The 26,777-nt window shown below is 57.4% G+C and overlaps 1 protein-coding gene across 1 annotated transcript; it reads left to right on the plus strand.

The window, feature by feature from the left end:
• The first annotated feature begins 1,189 nt into the window (after positions 1–1,189).
• Positions 1,190–25,082, plus strand: RGMA (repulsive guidance molecule BMP co-receptor a). The gene is made up of 3 exons (XM_081228636.1): positions 1,190–1,427; positions 16,175–16,692; positions 24,251–25,082. Exons 1-3 carry the CDS (start codon positions 1,346–1,348, stop codon positions 24,965–24,967), a joined length of 1,317 nt encoding a protein of 438 aa, XP_081084762.1. The 5' UTR covers positions 1,190–1,345; the 3' UTR covers positions 24,968–25,082.
• Positions 25,083–26,777: the final 1,695 nt, after the last annotated feature.

The raw sequence follows: 26,777 nt of genomic DNA on the forward strand, positions 1-26,777 counted from the left end.
CTCCCAGCAGGCAGAGTCCTAACTGCAGACGCAGCCCTGCAGCTTCTGTGGCCTTCAGCAAGTGAGGACTGCCATGGTGCTTAAGAGAAACATCTAAATTGGATAAAAACGCAGAATTTTTTCCAAAGAACCAGATGAGTTGGCTTGGAAGTGAGGTGAGGGGGGCCAAAGGAGCAATTGGTTTGACTAAAAACACTTGCCCTGGCGTATTTGTGTTCCATCCAAAAGATGCTTCTCAGGAGAAGTGACCAGTCTTAAATATCCCAACAGCGGCAGGAGAGCTGCGGAGCCTAGGGAATCTTGGGGAGGAGTCATTTTGCCCCTGGAAAAATAAGTGACCAAGTTAAAGGAAGTCACCACCCTGATGCTCTCCCAAGAGCGGCCTTGGTGGCCTTGCCCTGGCAGCGCCGAGCGTCCAGGCCCTGCGCACCGCGGGGCCCCGCTGCATCCACACCTCCTGGGGTGGCAGCTGTCCTGCCGCCTCTGTCAGGCTCGCAGGCCCCCCGACTCCGGAGCGCGGCCAGTACGAGTCCTGGGGCAGCAGCGAGGTGCCTGGAGGGGATGCTGGAGGTGGGAGAGCCCAGGCGGGGTGGGTGGTCCGGGGCCAAGGGAGGGGGGGATGGTAGGGAGGGAGCCTCGAGGTGCTTTAGTGGCCGACATCCATTGGGCCATCCCGCCCAACCCCGGACAACTCGGAAGCGGATTTTTCAGCCTCCTGCACTGGGGACACATCTGAGTGAGAGCAATGAGTCGGGGTGTCGGTGGCGTCTTCGGGACAGCAGTCTAGTTGTAAAGGGGTCCTGGGGCTTTTCTCCAAGCTCAGTTTCTACTTGGGTTGGATACGTATAGGGAAGATGGGGGGAGGGGCGCGGCCGTCCTTGCACTCTGCCGGCCTTGGCTGTCCCGGGGGATTTGGGCCTTTTCTGCGTGGAAAGCCGCGGGGTTCGGGGAGCCGGGGCGCGCCCACCGTCCTCCAGCCCTGGGTTCCCCAGGTCCCCGCGGCCAGCGCCGCAGCCCCGCTGCCTCGGTCCCCGCCCAGCTCTTCTCCCCCAGCCCCCAGCGGGCCGCGCTGAAACCCGAGCGCGAGGGGGCGGAACGCGAGACGGCTGGGGCAGCGGGGCCGCGCCGACATTGGAGGCGAACTGGGTGATGGATGGCGAGGGAGGGGCGCGCGGGGAGGCGGGGCGCGCCGGGCGCCCGCGGCCGAGGTGGACCGAGCCTCCCGGCTCGCTGCTCCCGCCGGCGGAGCGAGGCTGCCCTTTCTCCGCAGCGTGATTTATTTTGTTCTTTTCTTCTGAACTCTTCTTCCAGGGAGAGGCTAGTGGTAACAGGCCGAGCTGGATGGATGGGTATGGGGAGAGGGGCAGGACCTTCAGCCCTGGGATTCTGGCCGACCTTCGCCTTCCTTCTCTGCAGCTTCCCCGCAGGTAAGGCACTGCCCCCGGCCCGGGGACAGCCAGCCGGGCGCGCGGGGCCCGCTCCCCGGGTCTCCTCGCAGCGCCGGGCCACAGGTCGGCGAGTCGGAGCTCAAGTTCGCCGGCCCCCCACCTCCCATCTCCACGCGTCTTTGTTTCTCCCGCGTCCCGCCGAAGGCGCAGTGGATGCGGCCGTGGGGACCTGGGGGGACCCCTCCCAGGCTATAATGAAAAAGAGCCAGGCGGGGAGGTCGCAGGCGCCGGGGACGTCTCCCAGCTTCCGAGAAAAAGGGGGTACCGGGATGCGCCCCTTAGGGGCCCCCGAGAAGGGGGAGAGGAGGAGGCACGGACTCGGAGCAGGGGGCACTTTCTCCAGCTCCTCGCCCAGCAGTTTGCAAACCTGCCGGGTGCCCAGGGGTGGAGCTGGGGGCGCCCCTGTGGTCCCAGGCCTGACCCGGACCGCCCCCTCCCACGGGGCCCTGTCCCTCCCCCGCGCGCTCGCCCACGCGGGGAAGCCCACGGACTGGGCTACGAAGGGCCCTTATTCCTGTTTGATAACATTCCGCGTCGCCCCCTGTTTGTTTTTATTGTGTCAGAAAGGGAGAGAATTTCAGAATTAAAGCTGAAAAAGCCCATCTGTTTCCAATGAATCCCCCATAGTTTTTCACAATGTTTTTGGCAGATCGCTGCTTTCAAATTCCTCCGAGCCCGGACCTCTTGTTTTTGTTGGGGGAAGGGAGACCAACTCCACAGAGAAGCATTTGTTCCTTCCCAAACGCTCCAGTTTCTTTACTTTTTTTTTTCCCCCCTTTCGGAGGGGGAGGGGGAGGGGGAAGGCACGAAACTTAAATCCCGGGTCTGTTTTCTTTATAATGTTTCAAAAAGTTTATTCCATTTTTGCCATATGCTACTCACAGCCTGGAAATGCCAGTTAAACCCTTTGTACCCATTTTCCCCTTGCTAAAAATACAAATAAACCCAGCGTCACGGGTCAAATGGTCCCCGATGCAAGGCGGGATTTCCCGGCTGTTTCCATTGTGCTGCGGGATGCCGAGGTGTCTTTTTTGCAAAAATGAGAGCCTGTTTCGCTCCGCAGGCGGAACGGATCCGCAGCCGCAGCGCTCTACCGAGCTCTGCAAGAAAGGACTTGAGTTAGACCGGGATTGGGTTGTTTTGTTTTGCTCCTCAGCCAACTGGGTTTCAGGAACTGGCAGAACTGGGCAGTCCGGACTCAGCCTGGCTGTAAGTTGGGGCTCCCGGTGGGAGGACATGCAGGCAGCGGTAAGGGAGGAGGAATCCGTTTACCTTCCCGCCCCAGCCCTGCTCCGGGGCCCCCCAAAACCCACCCGCCCCCGCGCGCCCCAAGGGCGTCCCCGGAGAGTCGCAACCTGCTCGCAGCTCTGGATTCCATTGGGGAGGCCCCGGCCAAAGACAAAATGGGGGGTGTCAATGCCTTAAAGAGCCTTTAGACCCCGTGCACCCTCGCCCCAGAATATTACAACCTCCATAGAGGGTCAAGCAGCAGGGAGTCCTACTTTCCCTCCCCCCCCTTTTTTTTTTAAAAAAAAAAGGCAGTTTCCCCACCTATAGAAGGTTTTGGCTGAAAGGCTGATTTGGGTGCCTCCCAAGAACTAAGAAAATAAAATTTGAAATGATCCTCTTCTAAAAAAAAGAAATCCCCCTTTTAGAGATGCAGAAGTTTGCAATGTGTGTGCATCTCGGTTTGGTCCAGATAAAGATCCAGCCCATTGGAAGTTTTATCAGATGGGTTGATAAATGGCTTTTGTCCCTTAGCTGCCATGGGGGATGTGATCTCAGCTTGGAGCTGAAATTGAGAAGGGGGGCTTAGAAGCCCTTAAAACAACACCTTCCCACTCTTAAAGCGGCAGCACTTGTTAACTTCTTGGGCTGGAGGGAGAGGAAGGGAAGGGCTGGCAGGAGGTCCTCAGAGGTAGGAGGGAGCTGTCAGGGCTGGGTGGTGGAGTTTTGCTGTTTTCATCTCTCCATCTTAAAAACTTTATTTTAAAAGTCTCCCCCATAGTCTGAGGAAAGCTGGTGGGTTATATAATTCATAACCCGGATTCCATCACTTGTTTCCAAGAAGCCCATTTCTTTTTGGCTTCAAGGCTGGTAACTAAAACCTGGCAGATAGAGCAGATAGCTGTTGCATTGTCATGCCAACTGGCTAATGTTTCTTCTAATTCGAGGCCTTGACAGCCGCATTTAGTCAAAATTGCCCACCTTGCTGAAAACTGAGCTTCCAGTATGCCCGCATGAAATAATACACTGGGGGCTCTGAAAACGTGTGTGCTCCAGAAACCTGGGTCAAGAAGACAGTTTCTTAAGAGATGAAATGGGTCATTTCCACCACAAAGAGGTGGACTGTTGGCAGAGGGGCTGCTTGGGGATAAAGTCAGAGAACCTGCAGGTCTGGTGGGGAGCTGGGTGGGCGTTAGAGAAAAAAAAAAAAGAAAGCACTGCAGAGAGTCAGGGGCCCTGTGTGCCAGCCCCTCCCTCTAAAGACAGGTGGAATCTGGCTGGAGCAGCCTCGTGAAAGCATAGGCTTGTTCAGTGCTAGTCGACTTGAATGGCTTCCAGGAGTAAACCCATAGGAGTGCAAATTAAATTGGACATAGTTATGTGGAGAAAGATGCCTTAACCTCTGCTAGACTGAGAGGGTTTGTGTCTTTTGAGAGTGTTTACATGTACTCAGCGTGCGTGGCACACCTCCTGTGGTCCTGACACAGGGACAGCATTCGGGGCCCTCATCTGAGCAAGGCTGGCGTCCGCCTTCAGTCCTGGTGGAAGGACAGGGGCCCTTCGGTGTCCCTTGGGCTATCAGGGTGTCTGCATGGAGCATGCTGTGCCTTCAGCAGATGGACAGAGTGGCCACTGCTGTGGTCTAGCTGGGAGGGGAGTGGGTGGCAGGAGGCCAAGAAGGACTTCTTAGGAGAGTCTTTCACTAATAGCATCTGCTTCAAAACACAATTAATAGATACTTTTTTAAACTTTGAAACCACCCTGGCTTAATAAAACAGATTTCCAAGAGGAACCCGTCAAAGTCATATGTTGTAGACACTCTGGCATGCTTCCCATTGGCTACATATGAGTGCTATACTCCAGCTTGGTGGTTCTCAAAATGTGGTCCTTGGACCAGCAGCATCAACCCCCTCCCTCCCCCTGCCCCAGGAACTTGTTAGAAACCTACTGAAGCTGATGTTCTGGGGGTGGGATGCACAGTCTGTACTGTAACAGGCCTTCCAGAGGGTTCTGATGCACCTCAAGTGTGAGGACCACTGTTCTAAAAATTATGGCCCTGGGCCTTTCCTTTTTCCTCTTTGCCCTTCCTTTTAAACAACAGCTGTTTTAGAAAGATTAGTCCTCAGCGGGGAAACTAAGGCTTGCAGAGACCCAAGTCCTCTGCAGTACCAAAGTACATCTGTGTCATTGCAGAGATGAGAATATTTATCTCGGAGCTGCTATTCAAAATTGTACAAGCAAGTCAACCTACTTACCATGTTATCGTCCTCCCAGTAGGACTTTGTGTCCCAGAGGGAAAGACTGAAATGAGTCCCATTGCAAGAGCCAGATGGCAGCAGCGTCAGCCAGTAGGCTGGTGTGTGCCACACCAAGGGGCCTGCAGGACAGAGCCCTGGCTCCCAGGGAGGGCCTGCAGATGGTTGGCCCCTTTGGCCCTGAGGATGAGTTGGAGAGTAAGGATAGGATCTGTGGTCTTCTGGTTTAAGAAGGGAAACCTCTGCAAGGTTGGAGAAATTGCTAGCAGTCACCCCAGTGCCCAAAGGAGAACTGGGGAGAGGTGATCCATGGGCTCAGATAAGGTTGCTCCATGAGATGGGGAACTGGGGTCCCGGGTCTCTGTGCAGGTGAGAGGATCGCGTGGGGACCACTTTACATGTCGGAGGTCATATGGTTCCTGCTAAAATTTCCCTCTCGGGTGCAATGTGCAAGACCCTCAGCAGAAGTGGGCAGAAAACCCCAGTTTATGTTTGGTTGAGTGATTGGGGGTGCCATGCCGTTGTAATGCTTGGCTACACTCAACCTGCCTAAAATGGAAGGCACTGTTTCTTCTAGGGTAACCAACTCATCTCAGTGGACCCAGGACTTGCCACTGTTCTAAAATTGAGAGTCCCGTGTTTTTAGAAGCCCTCTGAGTCCTGGGCACACCAGGATGGTGGGTCTCCCTAGACTCTCCTCCTGTCGCCTGCATTAGTGCCTGGCCTGTGTCTGTTAGACCCCACTGCCCAGAACCGTTAAGTCCTGGCTGTGAAGTGGCCTCTCCCTCCTGTCCGTTCACCTGGCGCTGGGCCTCCTTCCTCCACCCTTTCCTGCCTGTTCCCGTTGTCACCTGCAAGCAGCTGAGCTTGGACCTGCCTCCCAGGTGCCCCACCGTCACGCTCCAAGTTGCCAAATGAATCGCTCTAAAACTCCTGCTCAGGCACTCACAGCTCCCTGTGGCCCTCTTTGGAGCATCCAGAAGGGAGGACCCTCTGGCATCTGGTCCCACACTCATCCCTGGCCTCATTCCCTGGCATGTCCCCAGGCTCCGGGTCCTTCCTGGTCTCCCCATACTCTGTCACCACCCACCACATCTTAACGGTGGGCAGCCCCCAGGCCTTGCTGATGCCCCTGCCCAGTTTGGAATGGGAATGCCCACTAGATTAAAGCCCAAGGCCAGTGCCATCTGTTGGGGTCCAGTGCCGTCCCTCCAGTGACCTGGGTACCTGTCACCTTGGCTGCTGACGCCTGTGCTTCCTCTTGGCCTTTTTGCTTCCTGGGTCTTGGGTTTTTAATCCTCTTCTAAATCACTGGAGCTGTTCATAAGGGCAGGAACCCCATTTCCTGTTTCTTTCTACCCTTCTCCTTGCTCTGCACCCCAAACACACCCGGCACAATCCTGGAAACTACAGGACCCTTAGGTTTTTTGTGTGTCTGTTTGTTTTTTGCTCAACAGGCAGAGACCACAGGGTTTGGGGGGGGGGGGTTGGGGGGGATGTCCAGATTCCCCAGTCTTTTTTTCAAAACATTTGTTTCTGCTTATAAAGACAATAGTCATTTTTAAATCTAAAGACCGAAAAGGATAAATAAGAAAATGAAAATAACCCAAATTCCAATCTCCCACAGACTACCATCACTAATTGACATTCATGAATAACCTTCAAGACATAATACCTTCATATTGTTCTCTCCAAAATATGATCATTTGAAGAAGAACAACAATTTTTAAAGCTCTTCCGTTTATTGAGTGGCCACATATACCAGGCACTCTGCTAAATACTTGAAACGTGTCACCTCATGAGATGGTCACCCCTCCCCTGTGAGCATCATTCCCACTGTATCGATGAGGAACCAGAGGGTCAGAGAGGTTGCCTGACATCACACAACTTAGTGGCAGAGCCAGGAGTAGACCCAGACCCCTGTGCTTTTCCATGTACCAGATTTTGGGTAAACACACTCATTAAACGTGCTCCGTAGCATTTTACACTTTGAGCTATGTAGCATATAAGGCTTTAAGGTGGGGGAAAAAGAATAAGAAACTTTGGAGATATGATTAGACAGCAGAATGAAGAGTGACCACACTCTTCCATGGATCTCACATTGTTGCCTCTTCCCAAAGGCCCTCTCTGCTCCCTGTCTATCCCTGTCTTAGCATTCCAAAGCACATGCCACCCAGCCGTAGGTTGGGAAAACAACTTTGGCAGCGCTATCATGGGCCAAATTTTCCCAAGTCAGATTTGTGTCTTTTGGGTTTTGCTTATTTATTCATTTCACTTAGCACTTCACCTGGGCAGTCATTAAAGTGATCCCTCTGCACCCAAGTCCCTGCAGAAAGGAGCCCATTATTGCTCCCCATGCTAAGGAATGTCCCATGAACACAGGCTCACACTCGGGTGTGCACCAGCCAGGCGTGTGCCCTCCCAGTGCATGAGGAAGGTGGAGGAAGGCCTGCCTGCAGATGGAAGTGGGGGAGAAAAGCCACTTCAGATGAATTTTGACCCGGAGCAGCCAAGCAGATGAGCCCAGGGTTACTAGAGGCAGAACCAGAATGGAAAATTATCACCTCTAGAGCCAGTCCTAGACTCAGGAAAAGGGGTTATGCCTCAAAGTAGGAAGCCCAACTGCTCGCCTACAAGCTTCATTTATACCTGAAAAGTGATGTCTTTGCCCATACCATCCTTCTCGTGGAACCCAGAGTCGCTTAGTTCTCTGCCCTAAGGCAGGGTGGTCTTGGCATGGAATCCTGTGCCCGGCCCCTTCCCGCCATGGGCCCCTCTAACCCAGAGGAGCCCTCAGCTGCCTGACTGACAGGGCTGCTTGTGGCCTTGGGCCCGAGGGTGAGCACACGTGCTTTTTAACGTTCTCTCGGCTGTTGATCTGGCTCCGTGTGGCCCCAGTGGGTGTGCCCTTTTCCTTGGCACTCGGCCTGGTTTCTTGCAGCGACTTGGCATGTGTGGAGGCTGGGACAGAGCAGCCTGGCTGGGTGTGACGAGGGGGCAGCGCCTCCTGCCTCAGCTTGGTGAGTGGCACTCAGCCACCTGCGCCCACACTTAGTGAGTTAACCACTGCTCCCCCATCTCCCCTCCTCCACTCCCTAAGCCAATGCAGATTCTCTGAGAAGCTTCCTCCTGCCCCGGGGCTTTCTTCTCGGGTAGGCAGGTCCCTGGAGGAAGCCCCTGAGAAAACTCCCAGTGCTCTCAAGGGGCGAGAGACACTTTGGAGTCACGGGCTAGGTCAGTTCCTTGGAACATTCTTAGGCTGAACAGGGAGGAATGCCTTTGAGGAAAGCTGATCGATTCTGGCTGCTTGTGGGTTAAGTAATGTAGGGTCTGCTGCACCTGGTGAAAAATCCAGTCCCTCACCTGGGTGTGTTCCTCTCGGTATCTGACGCCAGACACCTGGATGGAGCGACACAAACCCGGCAGCCACAGGCATCGCTCAAGCAAAGAGAGTCCAGAACACTGCCCGGGCAAGAGCTTGCCAAATTCTGGCGCTAGATCCATCCACTGTCCCCTCCCAGCTTCGGTGCTAAGGGACAGGAGAGGGTGGAGAGTGGCCCGCTGCTTCTGCTGCTGGTGCTCAGCCTGGGTCTCCCACTGGGCGCAAGCACGTTTCCCACCTCTTTTGGGACCCACATCCCAACTCGTTGCTAAGAGGCGAGCCCCAGCGTCGGCGCTGCCTGGGACAGGTGGGCAGTGAGGATGGGGGTGGGGTGGGGGGGCGGGTCTCAGGCCTCTATGCTGCTCCTTCCAGAGGCTGTGCAGTGAATTCTCTTTGAAGCTGCTCTCCCTCTGCTCTGCCTGCTTCTATCCTAATTAAAGCCATCGCCTCTTAAGGTTATGCCACTTCCTAAAATAGTGTTCTCATCATGCCAGGTACTTACTGAAGATGATCCAGCGGGCTCCCCACGGTCAGCGGAATTCTGGTCTGAAATCCTTAGGCTGGCGTATAGGGTCCAGTCAGGAAAACAGAAACCACATGGGGTGTTGCCACAGAGGGAACCTAATATAGGGGACAGTGTGTAGATGGGCGTGGGAGGACGGAAGAGGCCACAAGGGACCGCGGAGGCACACACAGAGTTGCAGGAAGCGACTTCCACTCCTGGGGCTGGAGGGACAAAGGGAAGAGGACCTTGGGGGCCCAGGCCCTGAGGAGGGCTGCTGCCTGGCTGGTCTGGCTACTTCGGAGCAGAACCTGGCTGGGCCTCGTCTAGTGCTCCCTGGTGGTGGAATCTAACAGGGAGCTGGGTGAACGGGGAAATGGGGTTTGCTGCATCCCAGCCCCACACAGAGCAGAGAAAAGCAGTTTGAAGCTGAACGACATTTGCTTCATCGTGCCTGGCCCCAAACTTGCGGCCACACTCTCAACCATCCGCCATTTCACCTCCGGCCAGTCCCAGCAGTTCTGGAGCCACTTGGGCTTCTGGACCTCTGCCCTGCATCACCTGTCAAGTCCCACTGCCCTTCAGGACCTGGTGGAAAGGCTGCTTCCCTGATACCCTCTATGCCTCCATCCTTAAGTCTGTGTTCAAATGAACCGTGTCTTCTTCCCTGCATCCCGGTGGTCTGTGTAGCTGACTCCACCTGAGCACAGAAACCAACTGGGGCTTGTTCCAGGAATGGCAGGAAGCACCGTGCCTGGCACCTAGTGGGGTCCAGAACCTTCAGCAAGTCCATGAATCCAGGCAGTTACCCTGCGAACCACAGAGTCGCGCAAAACCAACGTGACGGTGGGGCTTGCATTCGAACGAGCCTTATACTCCTTTAAGAAGAGGCAGGTTTTTCTCTTTCCCGGCTCACTCCACCCCGCCTGCAGGGCAACTGAAACCTGATCTAATCCCTTTGCACGAGGGTAATTTATTGGTCTATTGGGCTTTTCTTGGTGGCAAATTGCATTGTCTTTATTCCTGGGTTCAGGCTGAGGAACGGCTCCTGCATTCCTAAGACTCCTTTCTCTGGGCCGAGCCTTCACACCCCGTGGCGCTCAGCAAAATAAGTTTTATTGGGCTTCTTTGTTATGCAAACAAGGCGGTAATAATCAGGCTATTATTCTGAAAGATTGGGCTTGATTAACAGTTCAAAGGAGGTCTCTGAAAGCGGCTAATGCCGCGCTGGTGCATAAATACTTTCATCCTGCCTGGGTTGGTACAGCTGCAGCTTCCAGCTCCTGGCTGCCGCCGCCCACCCCCTCCCCCGACTTTCTGCTCCAAGAGTAGCTGGGTTGCTATTTAAAGGAAGAGAATTAAGTCAGGCAAGCCCTGTGTGGCTGTGATTTCTCTCTGCTGCATCTCAGACCATGAGGAAGGCAATCTGGAGCCTACCTCCTGCAGAAGTGAAAGGTTACAAATGTGGGGTGCCGGAGTACAGATGCTTTGAGTGTAGAGTGTGGGAGTCAGGATTCTCAGGGAATTTGCAGGCAGGAGGTGGCACCCTAGCTGGGGCGTCGATGGTTGACAGTTCAGTGAGGCCCAGAGAGAGGAGTGGCCAGAGGGTGAGACCAAAGAAGGTGACACAGGGAAGCCAAGGGGCCATCTCCAGTATTTGCAGGGTTACATTTGAGCCTTTTCTGTGTGGCTCTGGAGAAGGGCCAAAGCCCCACGGATCTCCCTGGGGGGCAGATGTGGGTCCACAGCTGGAGCTGTCCAGAGCAGGAGGGGCCAGCCCTGCCCAGCAGAGTCCCATTGGCAGCGGAAGCCGGACGCCCACCGGGCAGGGATGCTGCAGGCAGATTTCCTGCCATGGGGGCTGGCTGGAGGTACAAACTGGTGACCTGTGGCATCCCTCAGGCCCCAGGTTCTAAAATTCCATGGTGCGCCTTGGGGAGCCCACATGGAGTTTGGTCGCCAAGTGATCATTAGATAAAGTGATCTTAACAAAGTCAATTGCACAGAGAAGTGGGAGCCCTGGCCTTAACTGCACAAATTGGAAGCGAGTGGGTCCGGTGGTTGCCCAGGGTCCCAGCCTGTACCTCACCTTTTGAGCCAAGCGTCCGGCATCATGGGGCGCCAGAGGGAATCGGGTTTCCTGGTGGTGAGTCTGGCTGGCCACTGTCTTTGCAGCCTCCGGATTCTCTTCTGTTTGTTCCCTAGTAGCTAATCCCAAAAGTTCTACGTCTCAAGAGGCTTGAGTCAAATCAAAACATGCCTAATAGGCTTCCGAGGAGCATAAAGTCTGTGCAGGGGTCTTTGCATTTTCCTGGGTGTCTGAGGTGGAGCTCCAGGTACCAAGGGTCAGAAGGGGCCCCTTGAGAGCCCCCCCCCTGCCCGAGGACACAGCGTCTGAGATGGAAATAGGAGCTCAGGAGAACTTTAATCACCTGGCTGTGCACACATGGGCTGCCGTGGCACCATGGCGAGGTGGCTGTCTGCAGGAGCCAGGCAGGAACAGGGCAACCGGTCGCCTTCTGTCGCACTGAAAGCACCAAGGAAGCCGCGCTCAGAAAAGCTCGCTTCCTCTTCCCACTCACACGAGTTGCAGTAAAAGATGTTTCAAACTCTCGGACTTTCCTCTCCTTCCTTCTTCCTTGAACACTCACATCAGAAAAGCCCAAGGTTTACTGCCTGGAATTCAGGTCTTTCTTTTCTTTTCTTTTTTAAGATACGGCACATAAAAATCAGCCCCTCTGGGGTCTCTTTGGCAGGTGACGCCACGGTCCAGAGCTTTTCCTTTTGATGTTGGGCCAGGTTACATTCAGGTCCCTGACCTGGGTTGGGGAGCCTTCAGCCTATGATTTACTGGAGTGGAACACAGGGCGGCAGGATGACTCCACGGGGGTCAGGGCCCCTCGGCTCGCCACCCGTGGGGACCGTCCAGCCCTGGCATCCCCAGCACCCTTCCCTGAGGCCCCCAGGAAATGATGGCAGACGGGCCTGGGAGAGCTGCGTTACCACCTGGAGAGAGGGCAGAGGGGATCTCCCCCCAGTTCTGGTCCCAGCTCTCGTTACTCTCAGTGGCCTCTTATTACACCATTCCCCCACCCTGATCTGTAGCTTCTCCCTTATGATGGGAGCGCCTGGGGTTCCTCTTAGACCCTTAGGAAGATGTGCAAGGCCCAAGGGTTCGGGACAGCTGGGGAAACCCAGGACATCGGGGAAATGTGGCCCCAGGCATCATGGTCCTGGACTGATCCAGGTGGGCTGCGGGGCTGGGCCTTTGGGTGTGAGTGGGCAGTGGACAGGAAGAGCTGCCCTGACCCAGCTGATCTGAGTCAAGGCAAAAGGGCAGATGGGAGCGCCAGCCAGGGCCCTAACCTGAGGAGGAGGGTGGAGGGCTGAGAACAGTCCCTGGGATTCACTAGGGAAGAGGCAGTGGGAGGGGCCGGCTCCCATCCAATGCCCTTCCATCCCCTGCCTGGTGACTTTTAACCTCTGACCGCACAGGGGGGTTGTATCTGTCCCCCTCTGAGACCTTTGTCGGGGACCTTATTTGTTGAGTGCCCACTGGGTCCCAGGCACACCAAGTACATCTCCTCAATCCTCAGCAGCTTCTGAGGTGGGTGTTACCTCCACTTCACAGATAAGGAAACTGAGGTCAAGTCCAATTCCCACAACGACTCGTAGGGGACAGAGTGGGACACTGGACCAGACACCCTCCCTCCAGCGCACACTCTGCCCGCCATCCCACGCGACCAGCGTCGCCTTCAGACTTCCCCACTTGTGGCCCAGACGTGGGCGATCGCATCGAAAATGTTCTCCAGAGGGTTGAGAAATGGGATTGGCAGGACTCCAAGCTCAGCCCCTCTACCGCCACCGCCCCGCCGGGATGGAGGCCGGAGGGAGGCCCTGGGTGCAAGGGCAGCGGGAGAGCACCCCCTGTCGCCGCCTGCAGGTGATGGGCGGGGCTGCCATGCGCCCTCTGGGGGTGGCCGGTTGCTACCTGTGGCTCAGGAGGGGGAGGGGAGCAAGGGGCGGAGCCACGGTGAACGGAGAGATGAAAGGCCTTGTCTCCGAGCGCTGACAGCCTGAGTGCCCCGGGCCGCTCAGTGTTGGCAGCTGGGTCGCAGCTGGGCTTGCTCCTCGGGAGGCCGGTCTCCTCACTGCCCCCTCTGCCTGCAGCCCCCCGCCCCCCGCCCCCCACCCCCGAGAAGATGCCCCGTTCACACATTCCAGACCTGCGGGGGGTGCTGGGGGGGGCGGGCAACTTGGCCCCTCTGTGACTGGCTGTTGAAGAGAAAATGACCCCCAGAGCACCCGACAGCGATGCAGACCTCAGGCCCACTGGGCCCGGCGGAGGCACAGCCCGGTGGCTGGTGGGCACATTCGAGGAGCGCGGCTCTGAACAGATCCACTCGATGACCCCAGAGCACTTCAGGGACTCCTTCTGGGGGCACCGGAGTGGGATTTCGGTCATGCATTCCAGACACACCAGAGAGCTCTTTAGCTGAGACACTGCTCTGAGCCCAGGTGTCAAGGCTGTGCAGACAGCAGCCCCCCCGCCACCGTCGCCCGTTTGGGGGGAATAGAGCCACGCATGACGGGGGTCGGGAATGGGACGCCCCCAACGCGTCCCACGCTGTCTGTGTGCAGGTTGGCCCTGCCCTGGGCAGCATCCCGACCCCAGCCTTCGAGCCCCTGCCCACCCGCTGGCTGCATCCTGAGAAACAGGCCCTGGAAACTAGTCTGTGGAGGCAACGCCGCGGAGCGTGTGGACCATGGGCCTCCTGGCGGGTGGCAGTCTCTCAGCGTCGCAGGAGGGGTCCTCAGGGAGAGGCTGAAGCCCACCTGTGGCGGAGTGTGCCCTTGAACCACCCAGGAGCCGGTGGAGGGAATCATGAATGCGCCAAGGTTGTCCGAGGTCTTGGCACTGCCAAGGGCCTGGACTCTCAGGTCTGAGGGGCTGAATTCACATCTAGCTTCCTCCTCACAGTGGAACCTCAGGCAAGAAAGTCAGCCTCGCTGAGCCTGGCTCTGCTCTCTGGGAAGCGGGGATGCTGTAGTGCCCACCCGTGAGGCTGCCTGGGGCCCCGAATGAGGTGAGGCCTGCAGGGCCCAGGCCACTGAGCCTGGAACAGAGTCAGTTAGCTGGGACTTCAGTCTCTGCCACCCCAGCTTGGCTCTGGTGGAGAGCTGAGGCCAGCACAGCCCTGCGTGTGCTGCAGTGGTCTGGCTGTAAAGGGACGGGCACTGTCTTTTCTGTCCTTTGGGCGTGGTGAGGACCAGAGGGGGACCCAGGGCTGGTGGGCCAGTGGGCAGAGCCAAGGTAGCTGCCACTCAGCACGAGGCCTGAGTCCCTTTGGGGTGGTTTCCTCTGAGATGCCTACCTCCAGAATTCTGAGAAAGCAGAATGGCAGGTCAGCTCACCTGTAATCACCGAGGCTACTGGAGTGGGCATTACAGGGAGGCCACAGACTAGAGGTGGAGGGTTGGCAGCTGCAGCGGCCAGCTCCCCTGACCTGTGTTCCTCCACACTGCTTGTTCTCCACGGCATCCTTTCCACACACACCCCCACCTCGAGGCCCCCTTTACCGTCTCCCACTCGGGCCACAGTAGCATTTGCAGCCCACAGGGATGTTGGGCCCTTGGGCATCTTCTACAGGTTGGGAAATCATGAAGATGGCAGGGCCAGAGAATCTTCTAGCCGCCTTTCAAAGGAGACCTGGGCCAGGAACATGGCTCTGTCGGAGGGCGACCACACAGGGGCTCTCCCTGGACGGGCACCTCTTCACAGAGTTCACCACCTATCATTTACCGGATCTGCTTCTTTAGGTCAGCATGCTTCTTCAGCTTAAAATGGGAAATCTGTAGCTCTTCTATCAAATCTGTTTTACTTTTCCTAATACATATTTAAATATGTTGACTTCTCAAGTGAAAAGAAGAATGCTCACCCAGATACCTCCTGAAATGACCTTGTTTACCAGAGGTGTGACAAATACAGGTCAAGTTAGTGGAAAAGCCTGAATTTTAGGATAAGCACCGTGTTTACCAGATGTGTGACTTGGGGCAAGTCACATCAGCTCCAGGAGAACGGTGCCCGCACCTGCAGAGGTGGGAGAGCTCCGTGAGCTAGGTGGCCCAGGCATCCAGGTACAGGGCCTGGCAGCACAGACCAGGGCCACACAAGGCAGCTGCCCGGATGGTTCTTTTGCTAGCCTGCCCTCATATACTTCTGTCCCTGCTTTTAGGCACAACTTGATTTTATAGGTAAAAAGCCAGTAACAGAGAAGTAAACTGACTTTTCCAAGGTTAAGAGCCAGATTAGTGGTCGAGCCAGGAGTGGCTGGAGCAAGCGCCTCCTTCCCCTCTGTTGATTGGGCTGAGACACCAAAGGCTGCACCTCGCAGCTGGTCTGCTGGCCCCTTTGCACCTGGAAGCCTGTGTAGAAACGTCCCTCCTGCTGCCACTTCTGGTCACTACGGGCCGTGCAGAGGAATCCAGGAGGCCGGGAAAGGGCAGGTTCCATGTGTCTAGGTACAAGATGCAGGTGTGTTGAAGTCACAGTTCTCAGGCATGATAATTATCTGTAGCTAATTATCACTAAGGTCTCAACGCTTGTAAGTGACCTTAAAAAAAAAGCATGAATTACAGCAGATCCAAGGTTGCCACTCAGTTGCCTCCCAGCTTGCTGTCCTGAGCAGGATCATGGGGGGTGGAGCTACGGAGACCAAGAGGGAAGCTGCCCTCCATCTGCAGACGAAGTGACAGAACCGGGCCCTCTGTGACCAGGGCTAATATAATGATCACACCAGCCAACATCCATTGAGCTTCTGCTCTGTGCCCGGTGCCGGGATAAGCCCTTTAACACTTTCAGCAACCTCATAGGGTGGATACTATATTACCCCATTTTCTAGATAAGTAAAATGAGACACAGAGAAGTTAAATGATTTGTACAAGGTCACACAGTGGCAGAGATCAGAACACATACTGAATAGCGGGGCTTAATTCCCTGCCAGATTTCTTTTGTTGTGCCAAAATTCTTGGCAGTAGTTGTGAAAGTGTCAACAGACGCCAAAGGCCCAAGGGTGGGCGGAGAGCTTGCGGTGGGGGGCTGGGGGCGGGCGCCAGTAGTCCAACGCCAGGCCTTTCAGCCTGCAGGTCCACAGGCCTAGCCACTCAGGGTTATTACCGTTGCGCAGAAGAATCAGGAAAGTGGGAAAGGCAGGTTCGGCCCCTGCAGGAACTCTTCCAACGTCTGAGATGAGGCGTCCTTTGTCCCTTGCACGTGCCCCGCAGCCCTGGCCCAGGGGGGTGGAGGAGGCCTGGGCTCACCACTCCCAACGTGACAGCGCCTCCCTTCCTGTATCCGCAGCCACCTCCTCGTGCAAGATCCTCAAGTGCAACTCTGAGTTCTGGAGCGCCACAGCGGGCAGCCACGCGCCGGCCCCGGACGACGCCCCCGAGTTCTGCGCAGCGCTGCGCACCTACGCCCTGTGCACGCGGCGCACGGCCCGCACCTGCCGGGGGGACCTGGCCTACCACTCTGCCGTCCATGGCATCGAGGACCTCATGAGCCAGCACAACTGCTCCAAGGATGGCCCCACGTCGCAGCCGCACCTGCGCACGCTGCCGCCGCCACTGGGGGACAGCCAGGAGCGCTCCGACAGCCCCGAGATTTGCCACTACGAGAAGAGCTTCCACAATCGCGCGGCCGCCCCCAACTACACGCACTGCGGCCTCTTTGGGGACCCGCACCTCCGGACTTTCACAGACCGTTTCCAGACCTGCAAGGTGCAGGGCGCCTGGCCGCTCATCGACAATAATTACCTAAACGTGCAGGTCACCAACACACCGGTGCTGCCTGGCTCAGCCGCCACCGCCACCAGCAAGGTACGGGGGAGGGGGGCTGGGGGTGGTGAGGCGGGTCAGGGCAACAGGCCCTGCCGTCAGGAGGGCCCGGACTTTCATCCCCCAGACCCAGACGCCCCCTGGCCCGCCATGTTCCTCTCGTCGGTAACTGAGCAAATTATTTAGGAAGGAATGTTCTGGACGTTCTTTGTCATCAGGTGAACTACCCTGGAGCCACCTCTGCCCTTTGCCCAGAGTGCAGTGTTTCTCAAACTGCTGCTGTACACCGTCCACTAGGGGTCTTTGAAATCAGCATTCTGGCGTCAGAAGCTAACACACAGGCATAGTTTGGGGGTGGGTCTGGGTTGGGGGGCGCAGGGTGGAACAGGATAGCCAAACCTAGCCTATATTAAGGCAGCTTGTGGTGAATGCTTTCCAAGTGCAAGAGTAAACATTTAGGAAACTTAGTTTCTGTTGTGTGCGTTTGTTCATGTGCGTGCACATTGGGTCTAGCTGTAAATAAGATGGATTTCTTACTAGGGTTAATTGTCCAGAAAGTTTAAAAACACTCCCAGAGCATTCAGTTTCAAACTTCTGGGATAGTCTTCTCTTGCCCCAAACTATATTTTCGTAGAACTCCGGTGTCAAATCCCAATAAAGAGGAGCCGATATGCAGGTATGTTTCTGTCGTTATCATCACGGAGCTTACTGTCCAGTGGGATCAAACCCTGCCCCAGACAAGCGGACCCAACAGCCTCCTGGAGGTGACGGTCCTGCCCAGGGGTTCTCATTGTGGCTGCACATTTACGAACCGAGCGGATTTTAGAAGATGGTGGTTCTGGGCCCCCCAGGCCGCTCTAACACCACATCTCTGGGTGGAGGTCAGATGTGTTCTTTTTTTAAAGCCCCCAGTGATTCTGGGGCATGGAGGGCGTTGAGGACGCTGGTTGGAGGCCACAGCTGCTGGGTGCTGCTGGGGCCAGTCGGGGCTGCAGGGTACCATCCTGCCCTTTGTCTCTGTCCCACACCAACACAGTAAGGCTGCAGCCTCAGAGCAGAGAGGGCCATGGTGTCTGGGCACAGGGAAGATGGAACAAGTGAGGACAGGGCATCAGCCCACTGAGCACCCCCAGGGCCACCCATGCAGCCCGTCTGTCCAGGGCAGCTCCATTTAATGCATCCAAAACCTGAGGCTCTAAGAGGGAAAGTGGCCTCCCCACCCAAAGTGCATTCGGCTGGGAACCAAGCTGGGATTTCACCGGAGCCAGGGGACTCCAGAGCCCAGCATGTTCTCACTGCCAGGAGAGGAGGTTCCCATCTGGAGCCCCAGAGGCCACCGAGAGCCAATCATCTTCTGACCCAAGGAGGCTTCAGTGTCTGGGTGGCAGGACTCAAGTCCTGCTCACAGAGCCACAGCCAGAGGCAGCCATGATGTGGCCCGTGGCCCAGGCAATGGGACATTCCTGTCCACTCCAGATTCTCCCTCCCATTTTTCCAGGAGGGTCTCCCGTGACCTCACATTCAGACTCAGCCGGAGAACGTGGTCTCAGGTCCAGGGTGCTGGTGGATGATCAGAGTCCAGGCCATGGGGACAACTCTACTTCCCCGGGGTCTGGGCCACCAGAACCCCTGGGGTTTCCGGTTTGGCAGCGGGTCTGTTTTCCCAGGAAGAGCACGTTGCAAGGCAGTGTGTGGGGCAGTGCCAGGCTGGTCCACAAGGGCGTTTCTGTTCCTTCTCGTCCCTCCATGCCCCAGAGGAGGACACTGAGGTGACCTGGCAGCCAGGAAAATTCCTGCCACCTCCCTCTGCTCCGGTGGCCCTTGCATGCCCACGGGGGTCTCTTCCTGGGACCAGCTGCTGGGTAGGAGACAAGCAGGCCTTAGCCCCATGGATGCTCTTACAGGCCTTTGGCACCAGGCCGTGAAGCCTAGTGGGCAGCAAATTGCGGCCAGGGCTCCCTCCTCCCCCTCCCCCCTCTCAGCCCTCCACAGACTAAAGGGGCCCTGAATCAAGGTGCCGGCTGCCTTCTCTGCAGCGGCCGCCTTCACCTACCCGCCTCCCTCCCTAGAGCCAAGATAAATGAATGCCTGGAGCCTGAGGCTGTGGCTTCTAAATTCAGCAGCAAACACACTGTGGAAGGGGACCCCGCCTCCCTGTCCCAAGCTGGCAGGGGGCGTACAGGAGGTCTGAGGGTGTCAGGGGGCTGTGGACCTCAGGAGGCCTACCCCTCCTGACAAGGGTGGTGTAAGCATCAGGTGGGATAACAGACCTGGGAGGAATTGTGGTTAGTGACCAGCAAGGGGGGCTTGCTGGCCCCTTTGACTGGAGGTGAAAGCTAGAGAAGGAGCCTTTGGGTCACATACTAGTGGGTCCTGCAGGCCGGAGTGAGGTGCCTGGGCTTAGAACCCCTGGATACCACCCTCGGCTCTCTATTGGCACACAGTGGGACCCTGAGCTCAGCGAGGCCGTCCACAAACCAAATGGCTTATTCATTCATTCATTCATTCATTCATTCATTTGTTCTTGTATTCCATTCATTCACTTAGCCCACATTTTTCAAATGCTCACTCTGTTTCAGGCTCACTGCTGGGCACTGTGGCCAGCAGAACTGCCCAAGTAGGCATGGGAGTGCCTCCCTTCCTGTCCCAGCATGAAGCTTCCAGAAGGGTCTGGGGCTCTGCAGCAGAGCCCCTTGATCAAGCCAGCCCATTTCTGCGGTGACCTAGGGCCACCTTGATCTTCCCAGCAGGTGAAGAGTTTTAGCAGCCTTCTCTTATCTCCCCATCAGCCAGGAGGCAGCACAAGGCTCTGCTGGAGGCCGGGCAGTGACAGGCTCCGTGTCCGTGGCCAAGCCAGTCTCAGGCCTCAGGGCCGACTGGGGTCTCATGGTACCCGGGTGAGAGGCACGGGTGGCTGGTTCCCCAGTGCCCTCGGCCTGCCTCTGCCTGTTCTCTTGGGCCTCCATTACTCAGGTGTGTGTGTTCCTTCGCTGATTCAGAAAACATTGACCAAACAGCTCTTCTGTGCCAGCCTCTGTGCTCGGCGACGCCTCCGTCTCAGCAGCTCCCAGGCTAATAGTGGAGCACAAAGATCAGCCACGGGATGCTGGTGATGGGTGCTGGGGCAGCCGGATGCTGAGGGTCTTGGGGCGGGGGGCTGGCCCACGCACACAGAGCACTGGGGAAGGCCTCCTGCCTGCCCTTGCCCTGAGCTTGCCCGCGAAGGACAGGACGGGAGAGGGCAGCAGCAGAGCCAGGCAGAGTGTGGGCTTTTATCCCCGAGGTGGTGGAGCCTGGGCTTTTGTGATTTCCCACTCCCCTCAGCCGTGGTGCCTTGCCCAAGAGCACGGTATTCTCATTGTCCAACCCTGCCTAGCCCTCTGTTCTTGTGGAGGGTCGAGATCTAGTGTTTTCCAGCCCAAGCTGACATTTCAACTTCCTGTTCCCATGGGACTGCCTCCCATGCCCACCCCCTGCTCTGTCTTCCTCTTTCTGGCTGCGCGGGTGGCACCCCCGCGCAGGGGGTGAGGGGAACTCACCCTTTTGAGCCTCAGGGAGGAGGGGAACTCGGATCTCGGTGCCTCCCCCCACGGCGGCTCCCTTGCATGTTCCCCCTTGCACTTCCATTCCATCACACGGCATCCTTCATGCGCTTAGTCTGTGACATCACCTTCCACCCTCCCAGTGTGAGCACCGTGAGGACAGGGGTCTTGGGCTGTTTCCTCCCCTCACGTGGACACAGCTCCCAGCCCCAGGCCTGGCACACAGTTGGCGCTCCATGAATAGTTCTGATGACAGTCGGGCTCTGCCCTATGCCCAGTGGTGGAGAGGGTGCGAGCCCCTGGGGGAAAGGCGGCAGCCACGCCTGCGGCTGTGTGGGCAGTGAGCCGCCTGGCTTTCCACAGGCCCCCTTCATGCTGTTCCTTGTGGTTGAGTCCCTGGCACCGGTGCCAGGAAGAGTCAAGCAGCCTGTCAGCCTTCCAGGAGACTGTCTCCTCAAGAGATGGCAGTTAGAGCGAAACCAGCCTTTCCTGTTCCAGGGAGGCTGATGGCACTGGGAAAGCCACCCCCCTACTCCCCCGCCCCCAGTGTCTGTGTGGCCCTGCACACCAGGCAGGGACACCAGAGCCCCTCATTGCACGCCCCTCCACCCATGGCAGGACCACCCACTGCCCAGACCACCCCGGCTGGCCCACCTCCCGGTCCCCCACAGGCAGGCAGGCAGGCAGGCGGCCTTCTCATCAGGGCAGGAGCCTAGGATGGAGAGAGGAAGCAGCAGGAGGTGGATCCCTGTGAAGTCGCCGCGTTCATAGGTCTGGGCAGTGAAGGAGCGGCAGTTTCATGGGGTTCGATGATGCGTGGGGCTGGGGGCAGGATGGAGGGGCTGCAGCCACCTTGGACATCCCAGAGCGAAGCAGAAGAGCCACGTCCCGGGACCAGCCTGTGACCTCCAGGGAGGAGACGGGGAAGCAAAGCCCCGGGCTCAGGGAGCTGTGCACGCGGGCCCGCTGTGGCCTCTGGCAGGGCCTCTGGCAGGGCCTCTGGCTCTCGACCTCAGAGCACCAGCCCCTCCTCGTGTCCCATGAAGACCGCACAGAGTGCCCCCTGCACACCCGTCAGGCCCCACAGGCGCAGTGCCTTGGCCCCAAGACTTCTAGGGCCACAAGAAGGTTTTCCTTCCTTTTAAAGTCAGAAGGAAAAAACCAACATGATCCAACCTAGACTATATTAGTCTTTACACCAATGCAGTCCCAAAATGTAGCATCTTTTTTTTTAAAGAATTTTTGCTGGCATATAGTTGATTTACAATGTTGTGTTAGGTTCAGGTGTACAGCAAAGTGAGTCAGTTATACATATATCCACTCTTTTTTAGATTCTTTTTCCATATAGGTCATTACAGAGTATTGAGTTCCCTGTGCTACACAGTAGGTCCTTATCAGTCATCTGTTTTATATATAGTAGCGTGTATATGTCAATCCCAATCTCAGCCACAAATGTAGTTTTTAATGTTTCTGACAGAGGAAGGGACCCAGCAAGGCCCAGGTGCCCTGGAGTTCCCAAAAGTCATACTGTGGCCTGCCCCTCTCGGACTTCCTCTCATCCTTACATCTCTCAGGAACGGGGTGAGAAGGGCTGGGATCTTCTCTGCGTTCCCTCTGAGGGCCCCTCGTACACTCCCTGCCTGGTCACCCCTGAGCTTTACACTGGCTTGAGGGGACGCACAGAGCAGCCGTGAAACAGAGCCAGCGACACCTCCAGCCCAGCTCTTGCTACTTTGTGGGTTTGCTCAGCCTAGAGCTTTCTGCAGCCCCTAGGCTGCCCCTCTCCAGTCCTCAGGAGTCTCAGCACCTGCTCCTGGGGCCCCCAGCCAAGGCCACTCCCTGCCGGCTTCCCCCTCCTGGCTGTGTCCCCAGCCACCCCGGAACTGCAGCCAGATACACTCCCTGGCCTGTGCCCCACCGGCCCCTCCCCTCCCTCCGCCTGTCTTGGCCGGCCTCTCCCTGACCCTCCTGCCTGAGCTGAGGTCCTGTGGCAGCTCTCCCCGCCTTCCCTTCCCCATCAGAGCTGCTTTGGGTTTCCTCTTTGGTTTCTAGCAAGTCTGGGGCCTCGCCTTTGTCATACACCCACTGTTTGGCCAGAAATTCCCCTAGTGCTTTGCCGCATTGCCCTCAACCCCGAGAGCTGTCCAGGCCATCTTCATGCCCCTCAATTGCCATGTCCCCCCGGGGTGCCCAGGCAGAGGATTTAGCCACGGCCGACCATACATGTCGTCAGCAGCCCCCCGCTCTTTGCTAGAGCCCCTTCGGCCTCCAGACGTTATGAGGAAGTGTGGTACCCCAGCTGGTGAGGCCCCTCTTCTCCAGGCTTGGTGGCGGGGATAAGGGGACAGGGCCTGGGAATGGTGGCTGGGGGGCCGTGAAGAGGTTGGGGCCGGGACGGGACGGAGGGGGGTGCTTTTAGCGGGAGGTCCCAAGAGGCCTGGGCACCATCTTGCCCCCATCGCCCCGCCTCCCTCCCTGGCTTCAGGCTGAGAGTCCAGCAGGAACGGGGCGGGGGCGAGTTTCCCAGTTTCCCTCATGTCTCCACCCCATCTTCCTGGTTAGGGTTACGGAGGAAAGAACAGCCAGACGTCTCACCCAGGGTGACAGGGGAAACACATCACCCCCCGGACTGTTGGTCTCTTGGCCTTCTCCCAGGCCTCCCACCCTATGACCTTTTGGCCAAAAATGCCCGGGGACTGGAGACCAAGAGCCTAATCCCAGCTCTGCCTCTTGCTGGCTGTGTGACCTTGGGCAAGTCACTTTACTTTCTGTACCCGAATTTCCTCGTCTATAAATCCGAGGTAATGTCACCTTCCCTGCAGCGCCGCACAGGCCCAGAAGTAATAAATGCAGCGAGTGTGCCTGTGTCTGTGGTTCTCAGAAGGACGGTTAGTGATGGAGCTGCTTAGCCCTCTGCTTCTCCAGTAGCTCAGCGCAGCCCCTCACCCCGGCTGCAGGCTCCAGCAGAAATGCACCTCGCTGCTCCCCTGGCCAGGGCTGCCCGTTAACCTGGAGCCCCCATCTCCCTTTTGCTGACCGGCACCTCCCTCCCCTCCCTCTTACTCCTGCTACTGCCAAGGCCTGGCTGGGAGACCCCTCAGCGCAGCCCTGCTGCGGTGGCCTCTGCTGACCTCTGCCTGCCTGCCTGCATGGATTTTGCCTGCTCGTTCTTTCTTTGAACATCAGTCTCTTCTACCTGCTGTTATGTTCAACCTGTGGCTTATGGTCCTTTGGTTGTGGTCCATATTCGTTTCCTATTGCTGCTGTAACAAGTACCACAAACTAAGTGATTCAAACAAACAGAAATTTATTCTCATACCTCTGAAGGCGCAAAGTCTGAAATGAGTCTTAAGGGGCTAGCATCAAGGTGTCAGCAGGACCAATCCTGGAGGCTTCAGGGGAGAGTCTGTTCATTGCTTCTTCCAGGCCTCTGCTGGTGGCCAGCATCCTTCAACTTGTGGCCACATCCCTCTGGTCTCTGCCTCTGTGGAAACCCCGCCTTCTCTTCTGCCGTCAGGTCTCCCTCTGCCTCCGTCTTATGGGGACTCATGTGATTAGATTTAGAGCCCACCAGGATAATTTCTCCACCTCAGTATCCTTAACTTAATCCCAACTGCAAGAGCCCATTTGTCATATAAGGTAACATTTACAGGTTCCAGGGATTAGCACCTGATATCTCGGAGGCCATTCTTCAGCCTACTACAGTGGATAACGACCTTTCATTTTTAATTAGCCATGCTTTTCTTTTTATGGTTCCTCTCTGTATATAGTAAATGAGCTGGTTTTCTATTTAGGAGAGGAGTATAAAGTTCCCTTTCTACGTCAAAAAAAAATTTTAAGCAAAAATGCAAATTGTTTTAAAGAAAAGTATTAAATGCGTAATAGGGCAGGTGGCACTGCACAGTGACCACAGTGGGGAAGGGGCGGTCTGGGACATCCTGGAGGCTCTTGCCATCCCTCCGCTCAGTCCAGAGCATTGTAAGTATGGGGCTGGACCTTGTCCCCTCCACAGTTCCTGGCACTGCCTCACCCCCTCTCTTTGCCCCCTTGCCCCGCAGCTCACCATCATCTTCAAGAACTTCCAGGAGTGCGTAGACCAGAAGGTGTACCAGGCCGAGATGGACGAGCTCCCTGCCGCCTTCGCCGACGGCTCCAAGAACGGCGGTGACAAGCACGGGGCCAACAGCCTGAAGATTACCGAGAAGGTGTCGGGCCAGCACGTGGAGATCCAGGCCAAGTACATCGGCACCACCATCGTGGTGCGCCAGGTGGGTGGCTACCTGACTTTCGCGGTGCGCATGCCCGAGGAGGTAGTCAACGCCGTGGAAGACCGGGACAGCCAGGGCCTCTACCTCTGCCTGAGGGGCTGCCCCCTCAACCAGCAGATCGACTTCCAGGCCTTCCGAGCCGGCGCCGAGGGCCCCGGTGCCCACAGGCTACCAGCCGCCAGCCCCGCCCCCTCAGCCCCCGACACCTTCCCGTACGAGACGGCCGTGGCCAAGTGCAAGGAGAAGCTGCCCGTGGAGGACCTCTACTACCAGGCCTGCGTCTTCGACCTGCTCACCACAGGAGACGTGAACTTCACGCTGGCCGCCTACTACGCCCTGGAGGACGTCAAGATGCTCCACTCCAACAAGGACAAGCTGCACCTGTACGAGAGGACTCGGGAGCCGCCGGGCCAGGCGGCTGCCGCAGGGCTGCCCCCGGCCCCCTGGCCCCTCCTCGGCAGCCTTCTACTCCTGCCCCTGCTTCCTGTGCTGCTGGAGGCCGCCTAGGACCGAGAGCGAGGCGTCCCCGAACTGGTTGGCGACTGCACGAGGGCCAGTGGTGGCCTCCCGGTGGCCCCGCAGTCCCTGCAGGGGTCAGGAGCCCCAGCGGCCACGTACCTCCGCGCTGCCTTGGGCTGCCTGCTGGCAAGGGCTGGGGGCATGGGACGTTCCCTCCCCTCCCCCGGGGCCCGGGACAAGGTTGTGGTGACCGGTGCTGTGACGTTTGTGACATAGAGCTGTGCAGAGGGAGAGCTGCCCCTCTCCGCCCGCCCCGCCGTGTGAATGTGCAAATCAGAGCTCCTCAGGCCTAAGCCCTCACCCCAACAGAGACACTGGGTGTGGGCAGGGTCGACCTGTCCTCACCCCTGCAATGCACTGAAACAGGCCCGGCTGACTGCTGCACGCGCATCCCGGGCCACCTGCGCCCACCCCACGCACACACACTCGTACACACTCGCACACACAAGGCCGGGGCGGGCGGAGGCAGGCTCGAGGATGGACCCCTGGGCAGGGCATCCTTTCCTCTTGGGCTTTAGGACACCCCCGGGGTGCTGCTTGGCATCTTTAGAAAACTAATGTAACCCTTTGGCCAAAAAGTTGTGCCCTCCTGGTGCCTTCCCACCTGTGGCCTCCCTGCGAGCCAAGGAGAGACCACCCTGGCTGGGCACGGGTTCAGGCCCCAGTTACCAGGCCCCACAGGTGGGGGACGACACGTGTCGTCGGCACGTGCTCTGAGCAATGCCTGCTCTGGCGCCTTCCCCCACTGCCCATCCTCCTGTCCCCTGGTCCCCACTGTTCTTTGGAAGTTGAGTCTTTGCTTCTAAATGTCTAAACAGAGAACTACCCCCTTGATTTCTGTTCCTTCCTCCCCAGCAGGTGGCAAGAGGAGGTGAGCAGGGGAACTGTGGGCGCAGGGTGCGGGCTGGAGACTCAGCGGATGGGGCCAGCTGGCCTGCCCTGATCCTCTGCTTTCTCCTCACCTGCCCCCCAGAGCCCTGCTCCCTGCCCTGTCCACCCAGGTCTGCATTCTGGGGAAAGGAGCAGGGCCTGGAAGGTGTCTCAGCCCTTAGCATCCCTGGCAGGATCTCCTCCTTCTAGGCCTTTCTCTTAAGCCCCGTGGCCACACAGCCAGGAGACTTTCCCACCTCACGTCAGCCAAGCTGCCCATCTGAGGAGCCCCGAACCAGTCCCACCTCTGCTGCTGTTTCAGAGAACCCCGGGGACCAGCACAGAGCTGGGCTCCACTCCTAAAGGTGCGGCCGTGCCCTGGAGGGCGATCCTCCCAGAAGCCCCGCAGGCCCCACTGTCCCCGACCGCCCCTCTGCTGTTGCCCAGGGACCTCTCATACACTGGCCCGGGAGGCTGCGGACTGGTCCCTGCCTCCCCCCCCCCCGAGAGGTTCCCTCTCTCTGCCAAGCCGTGGGCTAGGCGGGCAGGTGGGTGGGAGGCGCAGCCCCGGCCCCTCCCTGCTGGTTTTTAGATGGTCCCTATGTTGGAAGTAAAAAGTGAAGCACTTTATTTTGGTTGTGTTTGATCACGTTCTGCTTGGAAGTGGGGGCCCCTCACTGTGTCCCGTGTCTGCGACCTGTGTGGAGTGTCACCGCGTGTACATACTGTAAATTATTTATTAATGGCTAAATGCAAGTAAAGTTTGGGATTTTTGTTTTGTTTTGTTACTTTCTTTTGGACTACGTGTTGGAGTTTGTTTTCTGAACGGACTTTGGTTCCTTTCGGGGTGGAGGGTTGACTTTGGTGGTGGCTGCCCCCTTACAGTGTATGTACCAGGGAAAGGGGAGAGGGCAGCGTGCGCGCGCGC

Source organism: Mesoplodon bidens, assembly GCF_964165515.1.
Source record: "Mesoplodon bidens genome assembly, chromosome: 3".
Classification (NCBI taxonomy): domain Eukaryota; kingdom Metazoa; phylum Chordata; class Mammalia; order Artiodactyla; family Ziphiidae; genus Mesoplodon; species Mesoplodon bidens.